The sequence below is a fragment of the Emys orbicularis genome, chromosome 8 (genome assembly GCF_028017835.1).
Source record: "Emys orbicularis isolate rEmyOrb1 chromosome 8, rEmyOrb1.hap1, whole genome shotgun sequence".
In the NCBI taxonomy this organism is placed as follows: Eukaryota; Metazoa; Chordata; order Testudines; family Emydidae; genus Emys; species Emys orbicularis.
The window spans coordinates 89,636,686-89,660,669 of NC_088690.1; the positions used below are offsets into that span (position 1 = coordinate 89,636,686).

A 23,984-nucleotide genomic window follows, 5' to 3' on the forward strand; every position below is an offset into this window, starting at 1 on the left:
AGATAGGCTGGCTCTTAGCCTGACTGAAAATGTACTCCATCGTTTTCTGTTTTGCCAATAGTACTGACATCTAAATTCCTTAACGCTGCAAGATGTCTCACAAATCCCCCAAGATATCTTGCAGTAGACTGAAAAAATAGCTTGGTACTACGATGGGGTGGAGTATTACCAACTGTTTTCTCCTAATAATGGTCATTGGCCACACTGAACCTTGAAATGATAGCTTCGTATCATTGTGTTATCTCAGTGGTGCTATTAGTGCTTATCACATAACGTGCCAATGCAATACTTTAGTTGTTGAATTTCCATGCTTTAAAACCTTCTGGATTATTTATGCATAATTTTTGCTGTGTTGTCAAAGGTTGATAATACAGTGATATTTACAAAGATAATGTCAATGGGATGGAACTGTGTTTCTGGGTAATTGTCTCCTGCTGCTCCATAAATACCAGAGCAAAGCTGAAATGTTTATTTGAGGAGAAGGAAACATTGATCCTACGACAATATTCAATTACAATCACATTGTGTCTGTTGTACCAAATTATAAGTGTGGATTTAATTGGTGTATTCAATAGATGCTAGTGCAATGGAGTCACCGTAACTCATTCCCATTATTGACTGTTGCATTCCAGTAGGCTTAGAGAACCAACCTTTTGTGTGTGTGTGTGTGTGTGTGTGTGCGTGTGTGCACTTCAGCCAATTACAGGGCAATAAATCTATAGTTGAGGCCTTTCTATCTAATGTTCTCAGTACATATATGAATAAACTGATTGCTAAGTTTTCAGCTTTCATCAAGGAATTAAAAACATAAGAAAAAGTCTCATCATTGTCCTGGTTTTATAAAGTCATCTTCTCTGACTGGGCTTATTCTCAGAGGTAGGAGGAAAGAAATGTATCGCTAATGGTAACTGCCCTGCATGCTGGAGCCATACCACCAGGTGATGCAGACAAAACGCATTGCAGCAAGAGCACCTAGGAAAATTCAAATTTAGTCACATGAAATTCTTCCTAGTGATCTCCAAAGTGACGTGCTAGAGCTGTAGCTCTGTCATTCTCAAGGACAGTGCAGGATGCTCCATTTCCAGTTCATTCTACTGATTGCTCCTCTCTGCTGCATTTTAGATAGCTCAGTCTTAATTCATCACTTTATATAACACCATTAATTTCAGTGGAGTTACATCAGGGATGAATTTGACTCTTTATACTCACTGGCACACTGTCAGGGAAAGCATCTCAAGTGGATCCTCGCCCTTCTCAAGAGAGTGAGGGGGGAGGGGGGAAAGCTTGTACACCTTGGCAGTGCCAAACAGAATCAGGTCTTTAAATATCAATATCTCAAAACTGAATTTCTGTGGGATAGCACTAAAGTGTTTCCACTCATCCAAACAAACAAAAAATGTAGAAAGAAACATGTTTCTTTCACTGAGGGTGTGTTGGCTGTAAAAGAAATCAGAGGAAATACATAAATAGATTCATAACCAGAGGCAGTGTTAGGCAAAGGGGAAATCAGGTGCTGCCTAGAATGCTTATAGAAGTGGATCACTAGAAATGTGCTGGAACCAGTGGCGGATTAATGATTTTGCCGCCCTGCCCGCCCCTGGCCCCGCCTCGACTCCACCCTTTCCTCGCCCCCATTCCAACCCCTTCCCCAAAGTCTCCACCCCCTCCCTGCCCCTATTGGATCCCTTCCCCAAATCCCCGCCCCGGCCCCGCCTCTTCCCCCAGCGCGCCGTTTTCCCCCTGCTCCCCCCTCCCTCCCTGCCCCACAAAACAGCTGTTTCGCGGTGCAAGCGCTGGGAGGGAGGGGAGAGAAACAGGACGTGGCGGCGCGCTTGCGGAGGAGGTGGAGGCGAGCTGGAGTAGGGGGGGCGGGGAGGGAAGGGGAGTTTCTCCGTGGGTGCTCAAATTTGCCGCCCCTTCAAATTTGCCGCCCTAGGCCTAGGCCTTGTCGGCCTAGGCGATAATACGCCGCTGGCTGGAACCATTATGGTTACTGGCTGAGATGGTTACTCGCAGTCGATTTTCCAAGATGGCAGAGCTTCTGCCCAAAGATGTGGCCCTTTCTCCACCCCATTTTTTCTGCTTTATGCGTAACACATTACCCAAAATATTTTGCTTCAGGACATCCTTCAAAAGGTTCCCCAGTTCTTTAAGGAACTTCAGGTTGCCCATTGCATATAGCTGAGCAGAAATGAAATACCATTTTGGAGGAGGAAGTGAGACAATGATAGAGGGCAAATTCTTCATAGCTAGATGTGGACAAACTCCCTTTAATCAATGTGAAGTAAGGAAAGAAATTTGTTGGGTTATTCTCCTGTTGTGAAAGTAGTGGGTCAGTTGCTGAATGGAAAAGATGGCAGAGTGGCATAGGTTGGGCTGAAATCCTGTCTTCAGCTAGGGCTAGTTTTGTTCACAACCCATCTATGTAGCTACAAATGCCTAACAATAACTGCTACAATAAACAACACACTTACCCTTTTTCTGCTGTGCAGGAGCGATGCCTCGGAGGACTGTCTGCCTCTTGTCTTAAATCATTGACTGTTGCATTGATCGACAGAATTTAAAGCATGATTGAAATTTAGGACAGTGAGAGTGCATTTCACTGTGGTCTTAGAATTTCATGAGGACACCTGCAGAGTGTGTTATTGCCCCATTGTAAAGATTCTTGGCAGAAGTACATGGTAATTTGAGATCTATTGTAGAGTCTTTTACTAGCCCTTTTTTTTCCTTTTTGGATTGGAGAGTAGCCCTGTTCACGAAGAGTCCATTTAAACCTATTTGTTCAATTGACTTTTCCCTGTGGAAAACCAGCCTTCTTGTTCTGAATCACAAAAGCCAGAAGAATAAGAGCTTTGGGCTCTTATCTTAGGTCTTCTATTAGAATTACTAAATAAGCTGCATTCATACGGCTAAATGCGCCTTTTCTTCCCAAGGTTGTTTTGACTTTCACATTAATTTTGAAATTCAGGTGAAGACTTGATTCTTTATGATATGGAAATATCATCTTGCCAGATCAAGCCCCACACATGTGGCTTTCCCCTTCCTGCACAGAAGGGTGGTCAGCAGCCTTCCTGGTGCCACTTGCTTCATGTGCTCTGAAATCCATTAATTTAAACAGTTCATTCCTAGGAGTTTATTAGTATTTTTTTTTCTGGCAGAGGCTAAATAAAGTTCCTTTGTATAAATGACCTGCAGTGCTTTCTCAGCTGCAAGGACTATGAATGGTGACTTGATCAGTAACGATATAAAATTGCAACAGAAAAGAGCAGAAAGGATGCATTCTTTATTTACTGTTCACCTTACATTATCAGAATGAAATATACATGAACTCTTTCCAAGTGGAGTAAAGAACATATTTTGAAAAATGCTTACAAATTCTTTCAGTTTTCCAACGTTGGTAATAAGGTAAGGGGTCAGTGAACTACATATTGGCGGAGCAGCCATATTGGTCCTTTACTTTGCTTGTTTTATTCAGAGTCACCCTGCTATCATTCTCATGAGATTCTGATGTTCTGCAAGCACTATGTGTATTACATATTTTTTTGGAAAGGATGAAGTGAAGTGAATGTTTTGAGACAGGTATGCATTTCTCAGTGATAAAATATTGAAATTTTAAATTGCTCTTCCTAGTTGTTCTGCATGGTTATCCCATTGTGATTATATGGATTTTATCATCTGGAGTAGACTGCAATAATATAAGGAAAGGTCAGAATAGCTACAGACCAAATCTAATGCCAGGGATGTTGTAGTGGTAGATTGAATTGTAGCAAAATGGCATACTATTTAGATGGATTTAAACAATGAACATGATGTTGTGGTTCTGTTCCAGGTTTCCAATTGTATGTTCAGGATAATGGTCAATACTACCTCTCTAACTTAGTTCTGCACCAGAGCGCTGTTGGTGGGGAGGCAGTGGGGAGGAAGGCTGATCCTGACTCTATTCAAATCAGTTGACAAAATTTGAACCAGTGACATTCATTCCTCCACCATGAAACAACATCAGAAATCACCCTATTTATTCCAGTTTTTCATGCTGGTGGCACAGCAGGGTAATGATCATTCCATTTTGCAGAACCAAAAAGAGCAGAACTGTCTCTTCAGCAGAGAGTAGCAGAGCTGCTTATTTAGGAGGAAAGCTAATAGACAGCTACTCTTAGGCTATATCTGTCTGCTGTTTGGACTATGCGGTTGTGAATAGCAGTGTACACCAAAGTGCTCAGCTGTAACTCCCCTTGGTGTGAACTAAAATATCGCTAGTTTGCATTACTTTGTCCTGTTTGAAGAAGACTGCGTTAATGCAAATTAGGATCCTTTTACTTCACACCTGCAGCAGCCACACGAGGGAGTTACAGCACAGCACTTTGGTGTACATTGCTATTCATGCTCCCATAGTCCAAACTGTGGTGAAGTGTAGACAAGCACTTATTGTACACTATCCAACATCTAATTCTTTCCCCCCCCATGGAGCTGTGGACTCCATTTCCAGTCTAGCTGTCTTAATTTAAAAAAAAAAGACTTGAATAGGGGTTCAATGCTCCTATTTCCCATTTTTTATCCATGCCGCAGTAGAACTGTGACAGTTCCTTTACCCTTTGTATCGCCATTTGGGTGGGGAACTCCATGGTTAGATGAGTCTGGCACCTCTTCTTTCCTGAGTTCATTTCCAAAGTTCAACCAGAGAGATGTCAGCTTGGGGCCTATCAACTCCTTCAACATTGCTTTTGCGGCTTCATAAATAAGCCAGAGAATGTCACACCCCCAGCTTTATCAAGCTGACTGAGTCCTCTTGAAGCCTGGTTCCCACATACAGAAATTATACAGGTAGAATCAGACGAGCACAAAATGTCTAAATGTTGTTTGGTGGCCAAAGGGGACTCGGACATTTCCTATGTGACTACATAGGCCAGGATGCCCATGAAACCTCTGTAGCAATTTTGGGTTCTGTGATAATCTAGGAATTATTGCCTCTCTCAGTTTACCATCAATAATTCCAGATGCTAGTTTTCTCTATAAAAATGTGTCAAGAAGCTCTCCACGCAGAAAAGCATTTGCACTCCAAAAATCTTGGTAGTTAGTTACAGAACATTCTGCTTTACCAATATATTTTTAGAAATGTCACTATTATAGATGCTCTGCTAAAGCTACCCCCTACCCCATCATTATAAGGAGGAAGCACTTATGACATTTTTTACTGGAGAGGGAAGGAGAAAACAGAATTCTATGGGCTTTGCCACTTATAGTTAACTTGTAAAGAGATATATTTTGGTTTAAAGATAGGTCAAATATTTCTAACAACCTTGATCATGTCTCTTTAAAGCTGATATTCCTGTGCCGGAGAGAGATTAACCACAATGCAGTTTTGTCTCCAGATTTCCACGTATTTGTAATTGGGTCTGCTGCCTACTGCTGCCAACATTTCCAACTGTCACACAGCAGGTCTGTTTCCAAGGAGTTGAAGTGAACACTGAGCATAGCTACAGTACATGGCTTAGATAACTAATTCAGATAGGGGAAGAGCCAGTGACTCTTACTCATCATGTGCAGAGGAGTCTGATAATGATAGTGATAAAGCGACATGGTCAGCTGCAGAACATAATTTACATCAAAGCTTTTGTGAATTGATAGTGGGATTGCTAATTAAGAGCCAGATTCTGCTATTGTCTTCAGTGGGAGTTGTGTGCATGCATCTGAGGGAAGAATTTGGCCTTCTTACTTTCCTCTGGTATAGATTTTGCCCTTTATTTAAATAGGAGCTGGATCAGCCTCCAAGCAAGCATGATAGCTAGGAATGCCTTAGACAGTTCTCCAGAAATACTCACACACTGCCTTACTCAGCTGCTTCGTTCCCTGTGTGTATTCAGTCATATCTACTTACTTAGGGGCCAAAATAAGTTTCCCCTATTTCTTACTTTGATTAGCCCCGCAGAGGCAATACAACTGTAGGGAATACAATACAATACAATACAGCTGTAGGGAAGGGTGTTGGCCTACTTCACACATCAACAGAATTGTTCACCTATTCTCCTCTAAGTACCTTTATTACTGGTGACATCAGAACTATTAAGATCCCAGTTTACGTTTCTGATACCAGGTGGAGTTTGCAGTGCTGACAAAACTGAGTAGTTGTGCTTTGTTTAAATGACCTTGAGAAACAAGAAGTACTGTAATTATTATTTTCTGTATTATTACTAGTTTGTGATGTATGTTAAAATCTAAGAGCCACACTGCACTGTGGATAGGAATGAACAAACTAGCTGGGTTGAAATAAATCATCATAAACTATTATTTAGGTTTGATTAAGGCCATACTCTACTCACCACCAACTATTCTTTCTTACTCCCATTTCTGAGGAAGCAAAATACTGTCTTTGTGTTCATACAGCATTATATGTGGGGCTTTGCTCCTGACTGATGCCTCTGGGTGCTCTTGTATTATAAGTAGTAATTACATACTCACACAAACATACACATTACATTAAAACAATGTTAAGGTTGCAAAGTCAAGCACTCAAAATGAAGAAATACCAGAATTAAAGTTGCTGGGGATAGCACACCTACAGATTGATCTGCACATAGGATGAGGCATGCTCAGTGCTGACAGAATCTTCAGAAAAATGTAGCTACCAAATTTTAAGAAGTCTATACTGAACATGTGTGAACTTATAATTTGGCAAATGTTGGACGCTTCCCTGACAAAAGAACAAACCTCCTGCCAAATTTCAAATCTCTTCTGTAAAGCCTGAAGGTGCTAGAACTTCTCAGACAAACAGTTGTAGGGTTTGTTTTATATTTTTAACATATGCAAAACATTTCTGTCCTTAGTCTCATTATTGGAAACAGCTGAAACATTTTTGCTGAAACTTTCCCCAAAATAATCAGCCTGAGGCAGGCACCCAGAATTAACACTTTTAGCCTGAATGGCAAAGTTAATAGCCACAGAAAACAGTCTTATAATGGAAAGTGTTGGACAATCTTAAATACAGGTGGTGCTACCTGCTCAACCTATAATAATCCTCAATGTCTGGACAGGTATTTTCTTCAGTTGTTTACCCCTTCTACTTCCGGGAGTTCCCCCCTTCATGGGACTCAACAGCTGTCTTCTGTCTCTCTTCTTCTTTCCCCTTCAGGCAGGTCTCTTCTTTAGGCTTCCAACCACTGCCCCGGTATTCTGAAGCAGGAAGTAGCTGCTGAAGCACATGCGGTGATGCCCATTGATTGAAAAATTGAGATCAACATTGTTGAAAACTTTGGCAGATGCAGAATAGCTCTTTGGGTGTCCATCTATAGGTTAAAGAGAGAGTTTAGTACGAAGGTGATTTTCAAAGGTTAGGTCTACACTGGGGGCGGGGGTCGACCTAAGATATGCAACTTCAGCTACGTGAATAGCGTAGCTGAAGTCGGCGTATCTTAGGTCAATTTACCTGGCCATGAGGATGGTGGAGAATCAACTGCTGCCGCTCCCCCGTCGACTCCGCTTCCGCCTTTCAACGCGGTGGAGTTCCGGAGTCGACGGCAGAGCGATCGGGGATCGATTTTATCGCGTCTACACTAGACGCGATGAATCGATCCCCAATAGATCGATCACTACCCGCCGATCCGGCTGGTAGTGTAGACGTACCCAAAGATGCTGCTTCTTTGTTCCTGAATTGTCTGCACAGTGGGCCAGGGGCATGGTCCTGGAGAATGGATGCCCACCTAGTAATTTTGGAAGGGGCCAGGAGTGCTGGAGAGCTGCTCCAGGTGCCAGAGGCACGTCAAACTCAGGAAATGTATGTTAAGATGCTCAAGCAGCATTGAGCTTGAAGTCTGTCTCCCCTGAACATAGACAATACATAGATTAAAGACCCACCTTCCACACTGTTTGTGTGCACAGATTTGAAAGAGACAGACAGAGGAGATTTGGTGAGTGTTTATAGGATCAATGTAGAGAAAAAGGAAAAGTGTCAGGATTAGAGCTGTGAGTAGGAGAGGCAAATGTAGGCATTATAAAGAGGCTGGTGCAAACCTAAAGTGAGGGGGTCACTGTAGTAATTAGGAGGAGTGTGACAGCCCAGGAACAGGCTGCAGTACCGCACTGGACCACATCTGGTCCCCTATGGATAGGCAGTCCCAGTACCAAATTATGCAGGAATTCTGGGTCATGGAGAATGTCTCACCTGAACTAGGCATTATAGATGGTACACATTGTGGAAGGTACTTTGAGAGATATCAAATGGTGAAAATGAAGCCTACAGAAATACAAAACATATTTATCCCATTAAGTTGATGGCTATATGTGATGCAAAGTTGGTGTTTGCTGTTGGGATGAGCATACCACAACAGTTACACCCAGCTATTGGCCCCCCAGCATTTATCCAGTTTACAGCCTGACATAACAGCCTCTGCTTTCTGTTGAGTCCTCACCCGGCAGCTCATGCTTGAAGGACTCATTCACCAGTAATGAGGTTGTCAATTTTAGAGTTTATGTAGCTGAGCTTCCTTTTGCTCTTTTTAGCATCTCTGTCGTGCTCAGGCAACTCTATTTCTGGGGCTATGATACCAAAAAGGGTGCTGGTGAGGTGGTTATACTGCCCCAAAGGCCATATTTGCCCCGAGAGGATTGCTAAAGGGTCTTGAGTGATCTTTGGGTCTCTCCAGGCACTGCTATGGTTCTTGCTTCTAAATAAGTCATTGGGACTGGAAGTAGGCCATGATGTTTAGAGATGGAAAAATGGAGCCCAGCAATGGAGGGGTTTCCTAGGTCTTGAAGAAGAGTCCAACTGGAGGAAGTTTAGGCCTCATGCCCTTTCCTATTCCTTCTCCCCATGGATATTAGCGCACGTACTGAGGGTCAGTACTGTGTCAGAGAAAAGAAGTTCTGTATATCTCACGGAAAAGTTTATCAATCTGTAAACTAATCCCGAAGGGTTCCCACATCCCAAGTTAGAAGGAGGATAGAACATAGCTGTTTCATGTGTATACTGGCAGATTCCAAAATGTACTATTTTTCAAGTGCAGTGGAGTTCTATACAACATTGTGTGGTTTGGGGGTGGGGGAGAAAGACCAAAAATTGATTTTGTCTACACAATAGAAAGATTTAAGAATAAAATATTGCTGCTGTGCTCTGTGCATTGGTTCACATTCAGCTCAGGGCTATTCCTCCCTGAAATCTAGCAGTAAATGATTTTTGATGGTACAGATGTTTCTAACAACATCTAAAAGGCACAATTGACGCATGTTAATGTTAGTGTAATGTCAAGGCACAAATACGTTCTAAATACTTTGTGAAAACAGTCCTGAAAATATTTGTTGTGCTGCTGTTGAGGATGCACCACTAAAATAAGCCTTCATTTGCACAGTGTTATTGAGTGTAAGAGAGAATGGAGAATTGAGTTTTATATGCAATTGTGCAGAATAAATATTATTTGTTAATTGTCTTTTATGCAAAGCCTGTTTTACGCACACTAATTTGGCACTATTCAGTGGCACTAAGGAAATTCATAGGATCACCCAGTTGGTGAGCAAAGAGAATCTGTGGGACGTCTGTCTGACTCATGATCCAGCTGGTTACTCTCATCTGGAAAATGAGAAATCAAAGCTGGGAATGAAACCATGGTGCCTCTCAAGGCAGCGAACAGCACTCCACTTGAGAAGAGGCAGGGTTCAGTGGCTAGGGCACTAGCCTAGGACTTGAGAGACCTGCATTCAGTTCACTGCTCTGCCACAGACTTCCTGTGTGACCTTAGGCAGGATTAGGTACAAGTGAATATACTGGAACAAAAGGTGTGTTCCTAACTTTGGTTAAAATGGCAGTGAAGACACAGCATCTCGGGTTAGCAGCTCAAGGCCTGGTCCACACTACCCCCCCACTTCGGACTAAAGTACACAAATTCAGCTACGTTAATAACGTAGCTGAATTCGAAGTACCTTAGTCCGAACTTACCGCGGGTCCAGACGCTGCAGGCAGGCTCCCCCGTCGATGCCGCGTACTCCTCTCGCCGAGCTGGAGTACCGGCGTCGACGGCGAGCACTTCCGGGATCGATCCGGGATCGATTTATCGCGTCTAGACAAGACGCGATAAATCGATCCTAGAACATCGATTGCCTGCCGTCGGACCCGGAGGTAAGTGTAGACGTACCCCAAGTAACAGCCTATAGGAGAGAATGGGGTTGAATTTGAGCTGCTAACCTGAGTTAAAAGTTGTCACCATGTCTTCACTACTATTTTAACTCAGGTTAGGTCACATGGGGTTGCTAACTTGAGTTAAGAATATACCTTTTTGCAGTGTAGACACCCCCTTAGTCTTTCTCTGCCTGAGTTCCCCATCTGTAAAATGGGGATAATAATATTGCCTTACTTCACAGGGATGTTGTCAGTATAACTAGATTGAAGATTGTGAGGCTCTGAGATACTATGGTGATGGAGAACATATAAATATAATAAACTGTCCACTTGTCCACCAAATTGGCATATGAGTTTGCTTCCATAAACTAGATTAGTAGTACCATACCCTTACGAATAGCCAGCACATGCAATAGCTTAGTAATAAGCCAAGAGGCAAAATTGCTTATCATGCAGAATCCATTCTCTGTTGTTTCAACTCCGTTTAATCAAACAGAGATATGAATCGCACATAATAACAATTGCCCTCATATATGATTCTCTTCTAGAATTACAACAACAGCTGCTTGTATGATGGATCTACGAAGATACCCGCTGGATGAACAAAACTGCACACTGGAGATTGAGAGCTGTAAGTACTTTTGTAAATCCTGCTTACTGTATGGTCAAACTGTTTCAGACGTTTTATTTATTTATTTATTTATTTATTTATTTATTTGGGTACATGTTACTAACCTAGTTGCCTTTCTGTCAGATGATATTTAGACCCTTGTAAACATGCACACCACATTTAGCTTGCCAGATGGATTAGTAATTTGTGGCACAAGGATTAGAGGAATTTATTTTGTGTTTTGATGGACAATTTTCAGCTTTAAAAGTCTCACTCAAATGGCTTGTTGTAGTTCATGTGAGGAGCAAGAGGATTACTATCATTTCTTTATCCTTCTCTGCTGCTGAACTGTGTTGTTGGTTGTTTTCATTTTTAAACAAGGGCTTAGATTTTTCTTTACAGTCGATGTTTTTTTATCACCGACACCGTAGTTAGACTTTCGGTGCATGTGTAATACAGTCTATTATATGTGTTGATTGAATAACTAGTCTCTCTGTTAAAGGTCAGGCTTTCCATACAACTAAGACATGTGCTGTGAAATAAAATTTAAAATCTGTTTACATTGAAAGCTCTTTGGAAAATTTTAATATATCAGGGAACAAAATAATGTATGGTCATATGATAAATACAATATTGCAGGCAACAAGTTATTTGACATAGTAATTAAGATTGCGTCAGCACTTCCATGGTGAGCTCTGTTTTTTAGTAGAACAGTAGATCACTCAACTGTGGTACATCATGAAGCTGAAATGTGACATATTTCACTTTCTCTGAGTGGAATTTATTGAGTGATTTGCAAGCAAACAAAAATAATTTGAATGTTTTAATATATGAAATTTGCAGCATTCGTTAAAACAGTTATACTCTTTATACTTTAAAACAACTTTGATTATATAGCTATATATGGTATATGTGTACGTTAGTTGCCTAGATTTACACATACATTTAATTCCCATACTGTTTCCCCTATTCAGGAAAGCACTTCAGAACATGCTTAACTTTAAGCATGTGTTCAAGTCCCATTCACTTCCATTTTATTTAAACATATTCTTCTATGCTTTCCTGAACAGGGATACTTTCCTGAATTAGACCCTCTGAGTATTCTCATTGAAATCATTCACAGTGCATAAAGCTAAGCATTATTGATGTTATAGTGGTTGTTGCTTTTTTTTAAATGTCCTTATTTTATACTGGAATATTTGAGTTGCAAATATTGTGACTGACTTTGCTTTTGGAAATCTATATATGGTAAAATCCTCCTTCTCTTGAAGTCAGTAGCAGGACTCCCATTGATTTCAATGGGCCAGGATTTCACTGTTAATTTGCAGTGTTTAAGCATCGCTGAACAAACTATGCTAGTACATTACTTAATAGGAGAGAAATACTGCGAATCAATTTATCTACTGGCATAACAGCAATGATCCTGTGGATTTAAGTCTGCGGAGAATAATGTTTTAGTGAAAGGAATCTCCCCTGCCTCCCCACACACACCTCCCGAATATTGTTCTCTGCTTCAGAAAATGTTCCAGCACAATCCATTAGAAATATTGCCAGCTCTGAACTTTTATATGGTATCATCAGGATGGCATGCCTTTCATTTCATTTAGTTTGCACCAACTGCCTGTGTGTAAGAGGAGCAGTAACTGTGCTCTGGTTAAGGTCGAGATTCGTTTATAAGCAAAGTGGAAAAGAACAAATCTGACAGAAAAAAAATATTGAAGCAGAGATGTATGAACAATGGAGAGTAAAAATCAAACATGGAATAACCTAAAAAATGCATTTCTGTGTGTGTCCTTGTTGGAGAGGCAGTAAAATTTGTGGTTTAAACAGAGATTTGAAGACCAAGTGCTCAAGAGTTCCAGTCTCAGCTTTGTCATTATCATATGGTTCAACTTTCAGCAAGGCACTCGCCCTGTCTGCGGCTCGGTGTTCCAAAATGTAAAATTGAGATGATAAAGCGGGACTGTATTTAACCCGCCTTTCAAGATATTATGATGTTGAGAGCCATATAAGAAAACAGTCAGACAGATGTTAATACTTTAATATGGTGTTCTGAAGCCCTATGTCAATCCTCCATATTGAAATTATTAATGGATCTGCATGTCCAGGTAGAAATGCAAATCTGTCCAACCGTTACAACTGCTTGAGTCAAATTTTCCAGATTGAAATTTGCTGCAGATCTAAAAAAAAATGTATTGTCCTGGGCCAAAGGATGAGTTTGATTTAATTTCCTGCAAACATGGATTAAGAAATTACTGTGATGGAGAGTTTTACTATTAGGTAAAATATGAGGCTATATGGTATCATCAATCAAGAGAAGCAGAAGACAGCATTTTTACAGTATCAGTTCAAAGAGTAGGATTAATGCCCAGCGTTATCTGTATACTGTAAGCAGAAAAAGCAATTAATTAAAATAGGGCCATAGTTTTTGACTGAAATATGAGATATATGCTACTGCCTTAGACATCTGTGGACATACCGGTACATTGTTTTTCTGTGATCATGGCTTGTACAGTTCATCCATAAAAAACTGAAATGTCTTGAAAATCTGCTTTCTATTTCTGTGATGCTTTTGTACTACTACTATCAAATAGCTCTTTCCTGGGTGGGTAAGATCAGAGCTTCCCTGTCTTCAATCTTCTTTCATCTCTCTTTCCTCTTCTCTCTTTCTGCTGGCAGCCAATGAACAGGTCATTGCTGAGTAGTAAAAATGAGACATTAGAGTAAAGTCAGCTGGTCATCACCTTCCCAGTGGGATAATGGCAACAGAGAGAGCTTCCTTTTCAATGAAGTGTTGATATCAGAAGGTAGATCACTCTTCTCTTCAGCCTTCTACCTCTGCTACTGCTGTATGAACAGCTAAGCTCCTTGTGGCATCCTAGATTAGTTGATCCTCCCACCTTCCATTCATTTGTGTGTTGAAGTTCTAGTGATTGAAAAGAACCACATGTGTAAGCAAATGAGTCACAAGTCTAGAAGGAGCTTGGAGGCAAACAGATGTTTTAGAAAGTACATGGAACATTGGTTCACCTAATTTAAAAACACCTCTATCCCGATATAACACGACCCGATATAACACGAATTCGGATATAATGCGGTAAAGCAGCGCTCCAGGGGGCGGGGCTGCGTGCTCTGGCAGAGCAAAGCAAGTTCTATATAACGCAGTTTCACCTATAACGCGGTAGGATTTTTTGGCTCCCGAGGACAGCGTTATATCGGGGTAGAGGTGTACATAAATAAATAAATAGAATACCTTCTTGCACATCTGCTGGACTCCGGATTTCAAGTGATGCCGTCCACACACAAATCTATTCTGAAACAGTGGAGCCTTTCACTATAAAATCATTCAGATTGATCATGGATTTGATCATGGATTTTTCTGAATATATTCAAATGCAGTTACTCTAGTTTCATGTGGTGCGTTTGGACTATTATCCATTTCAATTACACAATGACACTTACAGGCTTTAAAGTTCATTTCAATTCTTACTCATCTCATTACAAAATAATGTGTTCAGTACAGCAGTGTTAACATTCTGGCAATCACATCATGCAGGTAACCATTATCTATACTGAAATATCATAGTGAATCTGTCCACCTTATTACAGTACTGTATCTCTGTCCATGTCTGTGTTCTTATCCAACAAAAAGCAAGTACTGGTAATTGCTCCATAAGTGCACATAAGAGACCACCTTTTGAAAATGTCTCCTGTAAGGTTTTAAATATTTAGCCCAGTTGCTGCTGAAATATAAAACAAACAGAAGGGAAATTTCTGTATAATCTCTCTTTATAGGCTTATGATGAGGATATCACATATGCTACAAAATTTTGAGCAAATGGCTGCTCAGAAATACAAACTGATAAAAATAGATATTTTTCCATATATAATTTAAAGCTTATATATGTTTCTAATCATTTAAAAGTACAGATTGCGTAGAAAAAAGAAAAATGCTTTCAAATATTGTTTGCTTTTTGCATTTTCTTGCCCTTTTTTCTCTTGGCTGTAAGGATATTCTCCAAAGTGAGCAGTGTAGGGGTACATTTTTAATGTGCACTGAGGGAATTTCTCTCTGTAACTCCCATTGACAGGAAGTGTTGTCAAGTGTCGATGCAAGAGATTAAAAGTTAAGATCTTGGATTCTTTTCCACTGACTTATGGCATGAGCATAGGTAGTTCACTTAACCTTTCTGTACTATAGGTTGCTCACTTGTATTGTAAATATTTCTACTTCAGAAAGATGTTTTATGGCACAATCCTCGGCATCTCTTATGAAGGTGCATTAAGGAATAGCAGAAAATACAGGTAGCTTTTCACTCTCACCTCCCCTTAGTGTACCCAATTAAGAGCAGGAAAATATACTGACCTAAATTCTCCTTTGAGTGCTGGGCAAAAAGCCTGGCTGATGTGCTCAGCATACTCTGTGGTCCCAAGAAAGTTTAGTCAGCTGTGCTAAGGTCATGCCAGAACCCCACATACACCTAAATACATACTGCCAGTGCCATTGGCAGCATGTGTAGAGGGGAAGCCCATACTGCTCCTATTTGGAGCAGCAGTAAAAATAGCTACAGAATGCATTTGTCCAGACCTTACTGAAACAACCAGGATTAGAGCTATGAAAATATTGGATTTTTCAGTTCAGTTCTGAAAAATCAGAAAACAAATTGTTTTGGGTCAAATCAAAAATGAAAATTTTCAAAATTATTGGCACATTGAAAAGTTAAAAAAACAACAAAAATCCTTCATTTTAAGTAGAATGAGCCCATTTGAAATGTTTTTTTATTTTATTTATTTTTTTAAATTAGAGTAACGTTTGAAACAAATCACTCAAAATGTTGCATTTTGAAAATATTGAAATGTTTCAGTTATTTTGCAATTTTGTTCAGGGTTTTTCTGACCAAAACAATTTAGGAAAATTGGCACAAATTCATTAAATGTTTTGGTATCACCAAATCTGCAGTTTTTGCCAAATAAAGTTTTAAGTCAAAAAATATTGCTTAGCTCTAGTATGGAATATTCAGAAACTGCCTGCTCTGCAGGGCCGGCTCCAGGCACCAGCTTGCCAAGCAGGTGCTTGGGGCGGCCACTCCCGAGAGGGGCGGCACGTCAAGCTCTTCGGTGGCAATTCGGCGGACAGTCCCTCACTCCGGCTTGGAGCGAAGGACCTCCCGCCGAATTGCCATTGCGATCGCGGCTTTTTTTTTTTTTTTTTTTGGCTGCTTGGGGCGGCCAAAACCCTGGAGCCGGCCCTGCTGCTCTGCATTAAACCAGTGTTCTTACCACTATTCCCAACATATTTCATGCTACCAAGATGTGAGTTTTCCCCTGAATATTTGAAGAGTGAATATTTGAGATCTTGAAAGGAGATTGCCAAAGCCACAGAGGAAAACATGGTTTCTGCCCTGAGGAACTCCATGAAATGGTTCGCTGATACAAGGGTGGAATGCATTGCATTTACTTTTAAAATGGTACCTTTCTTCCAAAACAAACGGAAGTTCTGTACAAATTGTATGTACGTGGGTGCAGTGCAGCCATTTCTTCAGGGAAAGTGAGACAGCCAAAAGGACATCTTATGCATAGAGCACCACAACAGGAGGAAAAGGGAGTATTTTGGTGAAAAACTGAAAGACAATCACCTGTTCTTGAAACATGCCGTACAGTGTTTAGTGGTTATGCAAAACAGAGAGAACCTTGATTGTAAAGTTTTTGTTTGTTTTCTGAAAGCCCAAACACAGTAAACTATGTGGACTTCAGTTTATCTTCTCTGGAAGGATGAAAAGCTGAATTGAATCCCCCAGTTTGAACATGTGGTTCCTAGCGTTCTGAGTATTTGTAAGCTGATATTTAGACAGCTCTATGCTCTGTCTAAGCTGAGGAGTTACCTGCTAATAAGAGCACTGGCAGTAATAACATATCACAGTTAAAGTGGATTTTCTCTCATAAAAGGCCTAACATTCATATCAAACGCCTTGTGAACTGGTCATCTCTTTGAGCTATGTAGGTGAGTTATCAGATGTGGAATATTGACATGCTGACAAGTGTCTGAGATGTGCATGGCATCTGATATGAAATGGTTGCTTCTTTATGACCCTCTACAGAATGTAAATACTTTTTTTCTAAAATGTAGAGAAAATCTGGGTTGTAATTCAAACCCTTTAAACCCCTTCCTCAGTCAGTGTGTGATGCAGCCAGCATTTCTGGGATGAGCTAAATTTATCAGCAGTGTATTGCTCTTCCATGGTCTCCTATATCAATTTGGGCCCAAAAAGCAATTGCTGAGTCAATGTAAACAGAAGTCTGCTTACCTACGATTTTCACTTTGTGCCTGGTGCTTCTGAGACTGCCAAAGCTGGTCATTAATAAATGTAAAATCTCAGTTGAGTCCACACGAATCGCTTCAGGGGGCATAAAAATATATCCAGTGGTGACACATACTATCTTCCCTTCTAGCAATGCAAGACAGGTTATATAATACACCGTGGTTCATGGTAATAACAAGCCATTGTGTTCAAATGGCAACAACAGTAACTGGGAAAAACAGCTTCCTAATCACTGAATTAAAGCATCAGTGATGTCTTATTTTGCTTTAATGATGCTGTTATATTCACACTCTGTATAATACAGTATAGAGACATAAACATAAAAAGTAATATTAAATTCATTATTTATCTGTATATATCTCTGATATATATAAACACACATGGAGATGTGATATCCATGTGATCAATTTCAGATCATGTGTTCAATGAGTTTTTCACATGCTTTGGACAACCATCGTGCATCTCTGACCGCCTGTCCTACATACTCATCTGCTCTGAGACTTATTCTAACATTCCAAAGCAGCTTCAACCTGCCTAAGAATCGTTTCTTTCTCTCCCCCCAGTATGGAATTTCCACTGAAAAATATACCCAACTAAGGCAGAATCATCATTCAGCCCTAGGCCCATGACTGATTTTGATATACGTTTCACAAGCTTTCGAGTTGGCTACCTTGCAGTACTACAGGGCTATAAACAGGGAGCATCTTGTGAAAGGGAGCTTCCAGACTTTCCATTGAGCCATAGAAGCACTTAGTTCTAATCTTGGAAGATCTTAAAATAAGAGTTTAAAAGTATGACACATAGGTAATTGTAGAAGTTTGTGTGGCTCCCTTTGAGTTCTTTACCTTGGCTTCATGGTAACTAAGGCATATGACTTTCCAGATAGAGGAATTTAAAAAATAATATCTTTTTAAAACTCTCTAAAACTTTCCTAAGGTAGTTCCCCCCCCCCGTAAAGTACAGTAACTCCTCGCTTAACATTGTAGTTATGTTCCTGAAAAATGCGACTTTAAGCGAAACGATCTTAAGCAAATCCAATTTTCCCATAAGAATTAATGTAAATGCAGGGGGTTCCAGGGAAATGTTTTTCACCAGACAAAAGATATAGATATAGATACACACACACACACACACACACACACACACACACACAGTATAAATTTTAAACAAACAATTAAATAATGTACACAGCAATGATGATTGTGAAGCTTGGTTGAGGTGGTGAAGTCAGAGGGTGGGATATTTCCCAGGGAATGCCTTACTGCTAAATGATGGACTGGAACAGCTGAGCCCTCAAGGGTTAACCCATTGTTGTTAATGTAGCCTCACACTCTACAAGACAGCACAAATGGAGGGAGAGGAGACAGCACGGGAGACAGAGACACACACCTTGTGTGTGTGTGTGTGTGTGTGTGTGTGTGTGTGAGAGAGAGAGAAAGAAAGAGAGAGAGAGATGCGCATTGCCCCTTTAAGTACGCTGACCCCACTGTAAGTACACTGCCTTTTTAAGTAGATCAGCAAGTTGAGACCGCAGCTACTGCCAGCAAGCTCCCTCCGTCCTGAGTCCTCCTGTCGTGTCCCCCCCTTCCCCTGCTTACCTGAGATGGGGTAAGCGGGGGGGGGCAGGAACGGGGGGAGGGGGACACCCTGACATTAGCCCCCTCTTCCTCTCCCCCCCCTCGCACAGCAAGCAGGAGGCTCCTGGGAGCAGCTCCAAGGCAGAGGGCAGGAGAAGCACATGGCAGTGGGGGGAGGGACAGCTGAACTGCCAGCAATTGATAGCCTGCTGGGTGGCTGCCACACAGGGAACCTAGGGGAGCGGAGAGCTGATGGGGGGAGAGGGAGCTGCCGGTCTACCCTGGTTCCAAGCCCCCACCAGCTAGCTGCAACAGCCTGCTCTTTCTGCAAGCAGTGGACAAAGCAGGTAGCTGCCAAACAACATTATATAACAACGTTATATGGGAGCATTGCGCAACTTTAAACAAGCATGTTGTCTAATTGATCAGCAACGTAACAACAAAACAACGTTAACCGGGACAACTTTAAGTGAGGAGTTACTGTATGTGGCATATACAGAATACATACGAGTAGGGTATTGTGTGCAGCTTTTAGCAATGCTTGTTTGGATGACCTGGATAACTCACTTGTGCCATTTGTGATTAATGCAGTTGTCCCAGATTCCGTCAAGAAACTTTTTATGCCACTCCAGACCAACATGTAACATCCATCATGCACATCTGCACTCACACGTGTGCGCACGCACACACACATCTAACTGCTACAACTTTTTTTTTTGTGGTAGAATGAATTGTTCTCCTAGTCAGTGGGTTTAGGTGCACAGTCCACTCAGAGCTTTCAGGCTTCCTGCCTTAAGCCCAGTAGATGTCTTCATTTCATGCTGAGCTGAGTAATCCATTAGGCACACCATGAGGAACAAACTTGAATGATGCATTAAAATCTGTGCGTCAGAGGCAAGTGAGAAATTTAGTTATTTTGTTGGGAGCATGATTCATCTGAAACAAAGCATCCCATTCAGAGCTAGGACACTGTTTAATAAATTCAGTCTGGTTGTGTTTTATTTATTTTCCTATTGATGGGGGAATGATATGGGTTGAGTTAAACCCGAGGCTGTAATTTCATCAGAGTGAAAGAGGGGGTATAAAAGAAAGAGAGGCTACTGCTGTCCTATACTGCTCAGAGGAAAAACGGGAGACAGAACAGTCCATCCTCCTTTCATGGTTCACCAGTATGTCCACGATCATGGCCCAGTGTAGATCTCTCTCTCTCTCTTACACACACACACACACACACACACACACTCTCTCTCTCTCTCTCTCTCTCTCTCTCTCTCTCACTTTTCCATACATTTTATTATTATAAAACTGCCCATGTGTAACAGGGTACACTCACGGCTGGGATGTATCCTCGTGGCTGAGTTTGGGGATCATTTTTCATCCAGTCTGATGTCCCCCTTCCTTAGTTGCCCTAGATTCTATAAATCTGAGGAGCGTATGCAGGCAATGTCCCCAGAGCCTGTCTGGGGACCCAAGCGGGCAGCCAGAGTCCTAGTCCCGTCATCCATTATAGAGGTAGGAGAGTTAAGGGGACCTGCATGCTGTGCAAGACATGGTGGCATACCCCTCATCATGCTCAAGGCCCATGTCCATGCAGCCCATTGGGTTACAGTGACCTCACACTGGACCCTTTTTTAACCCACCAACTCCAATGGAACCAGACCTCTAGTATACTAGATGGAAGGTGAAAAACCTTGCACAAGGTTTGCCAGTTTTGCCATATGGGAAAATTGACCTTTCAGACCTCAAATAAAATTTGGTGATAAGCATAAACCCTGGCACCCTAAGAAAAAGGCAAAATGACTACAGGTTAGCAGTGGGCAGAAACAACCCTTCCTTCCTCCCCCTGCCTCTCCTTCGATGAGCCCATCAGTCTCCTTAGATTCCACTCATCCTGTGGAAGCAGGAGCAGGTAGGACAAGCTCAGAGGCCAGGGAAGGGAGACCAGTGGGAGCCCAAGTTACTCTGTCCCCTCTTCTCCCATACAAGTAGGGAGGCGGTGGGTGGCATCCATGTGCCCATTGATCCTATGCCCACCTATTACGTACCATGGGTTAACAGAGGAACATTTTAGTTTAATATTGTAAAGTGTTCATATTTGGGGATATAGTGTTTTTTAAATGTCTGAGTATGGTCACAGAGGGGGAGAAAAAGATTAGGGAAACTAAGAACTACAGATGATCATGTACATGCTTTCTGATGGGTGTTCTCATGGAATGTACCCTTTCTTTAACTGAGTGGAAGAAATTTTGTATCAAAAGCTGAGGGTAGTTTTGTTTCTTCAGGAGTTTGTTTCTTTCCATACCCACAAGATTACATGCAGTCACATCTCATTGAAAGGTTTAGTGCAACATTTCTTCTCTTTATAACTTCTTCAGACTCTAGAGTCTAAAGGGAAAAGTTTTTTTTTTTATGACTGTTCTGTTGAGGAGAGAAGATAATTTTTTTCCTCTAGAAAACCGGGATTGAAATAGATCTTTGTATTCGAATTATAATAGATCCCGTGGTTATCTTTCTGTGAAGTTACTAAATGATCTTTTGAAGGTAAGTCAGAAAGAGTGAGAGCAGAAGAGAGAGGGGAGAGACTTTTAAAGATTCTTCTGGACAGTGGAATATCCCAAGATCAGACCCTTTTTGTTTATGTCCTTTTCTTGGTTGGCAATAAAATGGGTTTAGGAAGCTAATAATAATAATAAAATATTAGAAATGTAGGGCTGGATGGGTCTTCAAGAAGTTATCAAGTCAAGCCCCCTGTACTGAGTCAGGACCAAGTAAGCCTAGAACATCTCTGACCTCTTTTTAAAAACTCCCAACAATGGAGATTCCACAGAGCAGGGCTTTGGCTTCCTCAGCCATGAGATGCTGTTCCAGGAAGAAGGTCTGCTGGGAAGAGAAGGGGTTCACCTGACCAAGCAGGGGAACAGCATCTCATGGTCGAAGAAGCGGAAGCCCTCATGTCAACACCATCTGCGCAGTCATGGATTCAAATCCAGGATGTGCATCCCTCTCCGGGCCCTTACCCTCAACTGGGAAGATGGATGAGAACACCACCTGCATCCCATACTCCTTCACCTTCGCTTCCAGAGCCCTGAAGTCACCACTGATCTGCTCAGGGTCATACCTGAAAGTGTTGTTAGTGCCCACATGGATGAGCAGCATGCGGTAGTGGTCAGAAAGTGGATGAGCCTCGGCCTCTTTCCATAACATCTTGAATGCGGGCTCCAGGCAGGCAGCACACCTCCCAGGTCATCGTGTCAGGTCGTCAGATGGAGGCTTCTGTATCCCTAAGGTGGGAGGCCCCAACCACCAGCACCCTATACCTTCTCCTTTTGGGGGCAGTGGCCATGAGCTTCCTAGCTTTGGGGGCAGGTCACTGCTCCTCCACAGCCATTGTTATCACTTCCTGTTGCCAATACATACTGATTCTTCACCTCTATGAACAGGGGACCTGGGTGAGGGGTGGAGTACTGTCCACTGCCTGAAGTGGACATCTGTCAGTCTCCACCCTGTAGAGCAGCTGGTTCTCCTCCCTCCTGTTGTGCTGCTGTAGTTATCTGTGGTGGGCTAGCATCCTCCGTCCCCAATGTTTCCACATGCATCCTGTTGATTAATTCCTCTCCTTTAATATCTGTTTTATCTGAGAGGTCAGTTATACCTTTTACTAAGTGGAATAACATACTCAAGGGAGTATGGTTGTTCTTCTTCGAGTGATTGCTCCTGTGTATTCCACAGTAGGTGTGCGTGCTCGCCACGTGCACCGGTGCCAGAAGTTTTTCCCTTAGCAGCATCCATAGTGGGGGATCACCGCTGCGACCCCTGGAGTGGCGCCGACATATCGCGCCAAAAAGGGGGCTGCGTGCTCCCCCCCACCCTCAGTTCCTTCTTGCCGCCAGTGAAGGTAGACGGAACTTTGTGCTCCAGCCTTGGCTGCAGCGTTTATAGCCTTAGTAAAAAGCAACAGAGAGTCCTGTGGCACCTTTAAGACTAACAGATGTATTGGAGCATAAGCTTTCGTGGGTGAATGCTTGCATCCGACGAAGTGGGCATTCACCCACGAAAGCTTATGCTCCAATACATCTGTTAGTCTTAAAGGTGCCACCGGACTCTCTGTTGCTTTTTACAGATCCAGACTAACACGGCTCATCCCTCTGATACTTATAGCCTTAGTGGTGTCCAGTCTCAGTGAACTTTTTTGCTGAAAGACTCCCGGTCCCACCGTGGGACCTGAACTGTCGCGCCTCACGGGGCCACCCTTTGAGCCCCTGGCCACGTGCTCCAGGTCCCACTTATCGGAGAAAGTGGCGTTTTTGGTGGCTATCACCTAAGCCCACAGGGTGTCGGAGCTTAGGGCACTGACCTCTGAACCCCCGTACACTGTTTTCCATAAGGGGAAGGTCCAGCTTCGACCACACCCGGCCTTCCTGCCGAAGGTAGTCTCAGCGTTTCATATGGACCAGGACATTTTTCTGCCAGTCCTGTGTCCTAAGCCCCATTCCTCCAATGAGGAACGATGCCTACACATGCTAGATGTGCGTAGGGCGCTGGCCTTTTACTTAGACCAGACGAGGCCATTCCGGAAATCCCCTCAGCTTTTCATTGCTACGGCCGAGCGCATGAGAGGGCAACCGGTTTCCACCCAGCGGATCTCCCACTGGATCACCTCCTGCATACGCACGTGTTGTGACCTGGCTGGGGTTCCCCCACCTCCTATTGTCAAGGCGCACTCGACGAGAGCTCAGGCCTCATTGGTTGCCTATGTGGCTCATGTCCCTATTCAGGACATCTGCAGGGCTGCTACGTGGTCCTCTGTCCACACTTTTTCATCACACTATGCGATCGTCTCCCAAGCAAGGGATGACGCCGGGTTTGGTAGGGCGGTGCTCCGCCCGGGTAACCCTTAACACTTATCGTTTAGAACTCCTACCCACCTCCGTTAGGTATAGCTTGGAGTCACCTACTGTGGAATACACAGGAGCAATCACTCGAAGAAGAAAGGACAGTTACCTGTTCTGTAACTGGCGTTCTTCAAGATGTGTTGCTCCTGTCTATTCCACATCCCATCCTCCTTCCCCTCTGTCGGAGTTGTCTGGCAAGAAGGAACTGAGGGTTGGGGGAGCACGCAGCCCCCTTTATGGCGCGATATGTCGGCGCCACTCCAGGGGTCACAGCGGTGCTCCCCCACTACGGATGCTGCTAAGGGAAAAACTTCTGGCACCGGTGCACGTGGCGAGCACGCACACCTACTGTGGAATAGACAGGAACAACACATCTCGAAGAACGCCAGTTACGGAACAGGTAACTGTCCTTTACGAAATAGTTACACTTCTGAGATAATGAAGGTAGGTACTTGACCTCAAGTTTCATGCTTGACAATGCAT

At 42.5% G+C, this 23,984-nt stretch overlaps 1 protein-coding gene across 2 annotated transcripts in view; it reads left to right on the forward strand.

The window, feature by feature from the left end:
- Positions 1 to 23,984, forward strand: part of GABRB2 (gamma-aminobutyric acid type A receptor subunit beta2) — a 253,223-nt gene that overhangs the window by 142,755 nt on the left and 86,484 nt on the right. For both annotated transcript variants that reach the window (XM_065409096.1, XM_065409097.1), the window contains exon 5: positions 10,651 to 10,733. In XM_065409096.1, the coding sequence (XP_065265168.1) occupies positions 10,651 to 10,733 (83 nt within the window). The remainder of the gene's footprint in view (positions 1 to 10,650; positions 10,734 to 23,984) is intronic.